Below are 7,336 nucleotides of genomic sequence, written 5' to 3' on the forward strand. Positions count from 1 at the left end.
GATGTGGGACTCGATCCCAGGACCCTGGGATCATGACCTGAGCCGAAGGCAGACGCTTAACGACTGAGCCACCCAGGCGCCCTAAATAAATCAAAACTTTTAAAGTGTTTTTTTTGTTTTGTTTTTTTGTTTTTTTTTTTTAAAGATTTTATTTATTTATTTGAGAGAGAGAGAATGAGAGAGAGAGCACATGAGAGGGGGGAGGGCCAGAGGGAGAAGCAGACTCCCTGCCGAGCAGGGAGCCCGATGCGGGACTCGATCCAGGGACTCCAGGATCATGACCTGAGCCGAAGGCAGTCGCTTAACCAACTGAGCCACCCAGGCGCCCAAATAAATCAAAACTTTTAAATCAAAACTTTGAAAATAGCTGAGGTCATTGAAGTAGATTAATATTACAGGGCCACTAAATTCATTTCACAGTAAAAGCTGCTGTCTGTCTGTTCAGGAACCCTTTTCTCCAATTCCTGGTAGAGTCTTCTTTTCCAAATAGAAACTAAGAAGCCTACACAACCTCCTAGTGCTATGATAGCCAGTTGGCCAACAACCAAGGGAGTGGCAGGATGAATGACATCCTGCTATCTCTAGCTCACCGTGTTAAAGATGCCCTCTGTGTGGTCTGTGGCAGGTTTCTTCCTTAATGCCTAATGCTTCCTTAATGTGAGCTGTACTTAGAAGAGCAGGTTTTTTCTTTTTTTTTTTTAAGATTTTATTTATTTATTTTCACACAGAGAGAGAGAGAGCAGGAACACAAGCAGGGGCAGAGGGAGAGGGAGAAGCAGGCTCCCCACTGAGCAGGGAGCCTGATGTGGGGCTGATCCCAGGACCTGGGATTATGACCTAAGCCAAAGGCAGATGCTTAACGACGGAGCCACCCAGGCGACCCTGTAAGGGCAGTTTTCATGGAATTGTAGGAGAGAAAAGTTGATTTGACCCACAAGAAGCATTGGCCTAAGTCCAGAAAAGAGGTTGTCAAGAGAAAGCAGCATCATTAACTCGGGCTATCTTCTTTTCAGAATTCAAGAAATACTGTTCTGGCCTCTTCTGGATTTGGAGCATCTCTCCCAAGTTCATCACAACCTTTGACTTTTGGAAGTGGAAGGAGCCAGTCCAATGGGGTTCTAGCCACAGAGAACAAACCTTTGGGCTTCTCTTTTGGCTGTAGCTCTGCACCAGAGTCTCAGAAAGACTCTGATCTCTCCAAAAACTTGTTTTTTCAATGCATGTCCCAAACTTTACCCACCAGTAACTACTTCACTACCGTTTCAGAGAGTTTGGCTGATGATTCCTCCAGTCGAGACTCATTCAAACAAAGCCTTGAGAGCCTGTGTAAAGGCAGATCCACTCTCGGAGCAGACACTAAATCAGGCTCTAAGGCTGGCAGCTCTGTGGATCGGAAGGTGCCAACAGAGTCCATGCCCACCCTCACACCAGCCTTCCCACGGAGCCTCCTAAATGCCCGCACCCCGGAGAGTCATGAAAATCTATTTTTACAGCCCCCTAAACTGTCCCGAGAAGAGCCCTCTAACCCTTTCCTTGCATTTGTGGAGAAAGTTGAACATAGCCCTTTCAGCAGCTTTGCATCTCAGGCATCAGGTAGCTCTTCCTCTGCTACCACTGTCACCTCGAAGGCCGCACCCAGCTGGCCCGAGGCTCACTCCTCTACAGATTCGGCATCTTTAGCAAAGAAGAAAACCCTCTTCATCACAACTGACTCCTCTAAACTGGTGTCTGGTGTTCTGGGCTCAGCTCTTACCACCGGAGGTCCGAGCCTCTCTGCCATGGGGAATGGCCGCTCCAGCTCGCCCACCAGCAGCCTCACCCAGCCCATTGAGATGCCTACTCTCTCCTCCAGCCCCACAGAGGAGAGGCCAACTGTGGGGCCTGGGCAGCAGGACAATCCCCTCCTCAAAACCTTTAGTAACGTCTTTGGCAGGCACTCAGGCAGCTTTCTGTCCTCCCCAGCAGATTTTTCACAGGAGAACAAAGCTCCTTTTGAAGCTGTGAAAAGGTTCTCACTGGATGAGCGAAGCTTGGCTTGCAGACAGGACTCGGACTCCAGTACCAACAGTGACCTGTCAGATTTGAGCGATTCTGAGGAGCAGCTGCAGGCCAAGACTGGCCTGAAGGGGATTCCAGAGCACCTAATGGGGAAGTTGGGCCCCAATGGGGAGCGAAGTGCTGAGCTATTGCTGGGCAAAGGCAAAGGGAAGCAGGCCCCAAAGGGCCGGCCGCGGACCGCCCCCCTGAAAGGTGATCTTGCTGGGGTTATCCATTGGCTTGGCTCGGGCACTAGCCTTGAATGCCTGCCTGTTGTGCTGTTGGGCAGCAGAAGCCCTTTCTTTGATGGAAAGTTCTATAATCATGTAGAATAACATGCCCAGAAGGGCCCAGTAGAGGCCCCTCATCAGACCTTTTGGTTCAGGACAGGATTGCCTCTAACCCAGCAGCGTTACTAAAGAGGGATATCTACCTGTGTAATAATTCCACAGACAAGAACCCTTGATACTCCTTTTGCACAGGAGCTCTTCCTGGTGTTTTTCTCATCCCTTTCTACTTCTCTTTGGCCCATCCTCTTTAATTTACTTTAGAGGAGTTACTGAGTACTGGACTCTGTTCTCACATAGCAGCCTTTCATAGACTTACTTAAGCAAAAAGAATCACCCCTCAAATTTGCTTCTCTCTGTTACATATATAAAGTTTTAACACCTCTTCCAAAAGCCATTAACTCCCATGCTGTGAGGTTATGGTCCAGAATTGTGTAAGGGCAAGTATCTAAGAGAAAGGTGAATGGTAAAAGTAACTGTTGTCTTTAGTAACTGGTATCCCATGGGGGCACAGGAGTTGTTGATTAGTAGAACAGTTATATCCCCGGAGGCCTGAGGCAAGTGGCTACCTTCTGCCTTCTTGGATTTTCCTCACCCATGCCAGAGTTGTTTGCTCATAATGGGACACTTCCCACAAATTCTCTCCATGGTCCTTAGCTTCCAGTTGAAGCCTCTTTGCTCCCTCCCTTTCTGTCAAGGATGGACCTGATAGGCACAAGCCCAGCCATGGCAAGGAGGAATGAGCCAGGTCAGGACAAGAATGCATCCCCAGGTGGGTCATGTTATAGGGTCTCATTAATACCAGTCATGACCAACCGTTTCTCCCCCTTCCCTTGCCACAGTTGGCCAGTCAGTGCTGAAAGATGTGAGCAAGGTGAAGAAGCTGAAGCAATCTGGAGAGCCCTTCCTGCAGGATGGGTCCTGCATCAACGTAGCCCCTCATCTGCACAAGTGTCGGGAGTGCCGCCTGGAGCGGTATCGGAAGTTTAAAGAACAGGAGCAAGATGATTCTACTGTGGCCTGCCGCTTCTTTCACTTCCGGAGGTACCCACACCCGTCTCCGTCTCCTTCCCAGTTTCCATTTCTCACTCTTTCTCTGAACCTCACACCTTCTCCTTGTTTTCCTTAACCCCTTTGCTCTGAGTCTTTGCTGAGGCTCTGCCATAGGGGCCACTCAGGTGTTTGGATTGTGAAGTGACTTGTGGCTTTGTCCCTAGGGAATTGAAGGTGAACAGTGTCAGCTGCTGGCCCCTGAGCTTCGTTGAGTTATTCCTAACTTGGGTTCCATTTGAAACCAGTCATATAAGCAGAAGGATGCCATGTTGTAGTATGGATCTGCCTGACCACTTTTCGGTGCTAAAGTAACTTGAGTCTCTGAGAGAAGGGGAAGGAAGATTAGGAGATAATGGCAAGTGTCTTTGAAATAGAGATAACTGACAAATCCGGGGAAGGTCCCCTGCTTTTACCTTAGTCACTTTCCTTCTGCTTGATAAACTTAGAATTTCTTCTAAATGATCTTTCAGGAATTCTTCATTTTTAAAATAAATCCAAATGGTTTATCCATGTAGTGTGGATCACTCATTCAGCAAATATTTACTGAGCACTTACTGTGTGCCAGCCACTGTTGTGGGCACTGAGGGTTAAACAGTATAAAACCATAAAGATCAGCCCTTAGAGGTTTGCTGAGGAGTCAGACTATAAATAAGGAAAAAAGATTAAATACATGGCATGTTAGCTGATAATAACTATGAGCAAAATAAAGACAGAAAAGAGGATTGAAGTAAGGGGAGGTTAAGAGAGGCTACAGTTTAAATAGGATGATTTTAGCGGCGCCTGGGTGGCTCAGTCGTTAAGCGTCTGCCTTCGGCTCAGGTCATGATCCCAGGGTCCTGGGATCAAGCCCCACATCGGGCTCCCTGCTCAGCGGGAAGCCTGCTTCTCCCTCTCCCACTCCCCCTGCTTGTGTTCCCTCTCTCTCTGTGTCTCTCTCTGTCAAATAAATAAATAAAATCTTAAAAAATAAATAAATAGGATGATTTTAGAAAGTGAGATTTGAGTAAAGACCTGAAGGAGGTGAAGGAGTGGTCCACACATTTTTCTGGGAGACAAGCATTCCAGGTAGAGGGCACAAAGAGCAACTGTCCGAGGCTGGAATATTCCTGATGTGTTTGTGGAGCTAGGGTAGCTAAAAGAGAGAGTGGGGGCGGGGAGTTGAGGTCATAGAGTTAACAGTGGGTCTATATTTTAAAGGAATACTCTAAGGGCCTTGGCTTTTGTGCTGAAAGAGAAGTCATTGAAGGTTTTGAGCTGATGAGGGACACTGAGGAATGTTTTAAAGGATCGCTGTAATTGCCTTCTTGAGAATAGATTATATTGAGGCAAAGGTAGAAACACAGAAATAAGGAGGCTGTTGGAATTACCCAGGTGAGAAATGATGGTGGCCTAATGATGGAAGTGATGAGTCTGGTTGGATTAAGGATATATTTTGAGTGTTCCCTGGGTGGCTCAGTCTGTTAAGTGTCTGCCTTCGGCTCAGGTTATGATCCCAGGATCCTGAGATCAAGCCTCACGTTTGGCTCCCTGCTTATCGGGGAGCCTGATTCTCCCTCTCCCTCTGCCTGCCACTCCCCCTGCTTGTGCTTGCTCTCTCCCTCTCTCTCTCTCTTTGTCAAATAAGTAAAAATCTTTTAAAAAAAAAAAGATATATTTTGAAGGGAGTACTCATATGATTTTCTGGTGGGTTAAATGAGGAGTATGAAAGAAGGAATGGAGTCAAAGATGATTCTACAGCTTTTGACCTATTACCGATAAGATTTCTCAGGGAGAAGCAGGTTTGGGGACAAAAATGGGAACTTTTAATTTGGGCTTGTTAAATTTGAGATGCCTATTAGATTTCTAGATGGAGATGTTGAAAGGGCAGCTGGAAACTCGGCTCTGGAGTTGAGGGGGGAAGTCCAGGCAGGAGGTTAAAAATTTGAATATCACCAGGTATTTAAAGCTGTGTGTCGGGGCGCCTAGGTGGCTCATTCGGTTAAGCGTCTATCTTCAGCTCAGGTCATGATCCCAGGGTCCTGGGAATGAGCCCCATGTCCGGCTCCCTGCTTGGTGGGGAGCCTGCTTCTCCCTCTCCCACTCCTCCTGCTTGTGTTCTCTCTCTCTGTGTCAAATAAATAAATAAAATCTTAAAAAAAAAAATAAAGCTGTGTGTCTACTTGAGATCATGGAAGGAGTCCAGGTGTAGATAGAGAAGAGAGCATTCCTAGGACCAATCAATCCTGGTGTTCTCCAACATTGAGAGACTGGAAAGGTGAGGAGAGGCTAGTAAAGGAGGTTGAGAAGAAAAAGCCAGTAAGGTGTCCTGGAAGGCAAGTGAAGAAATTATTTCCAGGAAGGAATAATGAACTGTGGCAAATACTGGGAATTGGGTCAGGTCAGATGAGGACTGAAAGTGACCATTGGGTTTAATGGGGGGAACAACCTTGTCAAAAACAGTTTTGGTGTGTTGGTGAGGAAAAGCCTGGTAGGATTGGATGAAGAGAAAATTAAAGGGAAGAGGAAGTGGTGACAGTCAGTATAGACAACTCTCAAGAAATGCTGCTCTTAAAAACAAATAAATAGGGGCGCCTGGGTGGCTCAGTTGGTTGGGCGACTGCCTTCGGCTCAGGTCATGATCCTGGAGTCCCGGGATCGAGTCCCGCATTGGGCTCCCTGCTCGGCAGGGAGTCTGCTTCTCCCTCTGACCTCCCCCTTCTCATGTACTTGCTCTCTCTCATTCTCTCTCTCTCAAATAAAAATAAATAAATAAATCTTAAAAAAAAAAAAACAAATGCAGGAGGGTGTGGGATTGAGAGGATTTTTGAGATAGAAATGTTTTAGAGGATTTTTGAGCTAGCAAGTTTACAAGAATGATTCAGTAGGGAGGAAAACAGATGATGTAGAAAAGAGAATATGTGGTGTGATGCCTGTGCAAGAGGATAGGATGTAGAGCATAGGTAGAGAGAGAGGTCTTGGCTGGGAACTAGTTCATTCCTAGCAGTAGCAGGTCAGATGGAACATGGGCCCAGTTGCAGGAAGGCCTGGTAGTATGGTGGAGGGAACTTGTGGGGCATCTGTTCTGGCTCTTTGTATTTTCTCAGTGGAATACATAGCAAGGTCCTCATGGGGAGAATTATACTAGAGGTTAGAAAAGAAGTGAGGATCTGAAACAGGCATCTAGGAGCGTGACTGTACACCAGGAAACTTGTGACTGGGAGGCAACATGAAGGGCTTACCTGACGATAGGTAGATACGAATTTCAAGTATGACACTGAGCGTGGCTGGTTTCCTCTGGTCACGTTCAGTGGTGTGGGTGCACAGATGGAACAGGAGGATGGACAAACTGAAAGGCATTTCTGAGGACAGCTTTTTTTTTTTTAATAGATTTTATTTATTTATTTGTCAGAGCGCAAGCAGGGGGAGCAGCAGGCAGAGGGAGAAGCAGGCTCCCCACTGAGCAAGGAGCCTGATGTGGGGCTTAATCCCAGAACCCTGGGATCATGACTTGAGCTGAAGGCAGACACTTAACTGACTGAGCCACCCAGGCATCCCCTGAGGACAGCTTTTTAAAGAACGCAGACATACTAACTGTTCACAAGTCTTTCTGCTAGTGCAGAGAATACATACTGTGTTGGTCAAATAGGGTGGAAATGTTTTGGGGTTTTTTTGTTTTTAAGTATGTCTACACCCAGTTTGGGGATTGGACTTATAACCCCAAGATCAAGAGTTGGATGCCCTTCCAACTGAGCCAGCCAGGTGCCCTCCAGGGTGAAAATTCTTTTTTTTTTTTTTTTTTTAAAGATTTTATTTATTTATTTGAGAGAGAGAGAATGAGAGACAGAGAGCATGAGAGGGAGGAGGGTCAGAGGGAGAAGCAGACTCCCTGCCGAGCAGGGAGCCCGACGCGGGACTCGATCCCGGGACTCCAGGATCATGACCTGAGCCGAAGGCAGTCGCTTAACCAACTGAGCCACCCA

The 7,336-nt window shown here is 46.9% G+C and overlaps 1 protein-coding gene across 2 annotated transcripts in view; it reads left to right on the plus strand.

Annotated features, from left to right (window-relative positions):
* Window positions 1-4,182, plus strand: part of LOC102738412 (lysine-specific demethylase 3B) — a 15,125-nt gene extending 10,943 nt beyond the window's left edge. Inside the window, exons 4-5 of one of the 2 annotated variants that reach the window (XM_081826991.1) lie at window positions 1,014-2,250; window positions 3,167-4,182. In XM_081826991.1, coding sequence (XP_081683117.1) covers window positions 1,014-2,250; window positions 3,167-3,453 — 1,524 coding nt within the window. In that variant the 3' untranslated portion in view covers window positions 3,454-4,182. The remainder of the gene's footprint in view (window positions 1-1,013; window positions 2,251-3,166) is intronic. The other variant, XM_081826990.1, reaches the window with a different exon arrangement.
* The last annotated feature ends 3,154 nt before the right edge of the window (window positions 4,183-7,336 follow it).

This window comes from Leptonychotes weddellii, chromosome 7 (assembly GCF_054177405.1).
Source record: "Leptonychotes weddellii isolate Sample4059 chromosome 7, ASM5417740v2, whole genome shotgun sequence".
Taxonomy (NCBI): domain Eukaryota; kingdom Metazoa; phylum Chordata; class Mammalia; order Carnivora; family Phocidae; genus Leptonychotes; species Leptonychotes weddellii.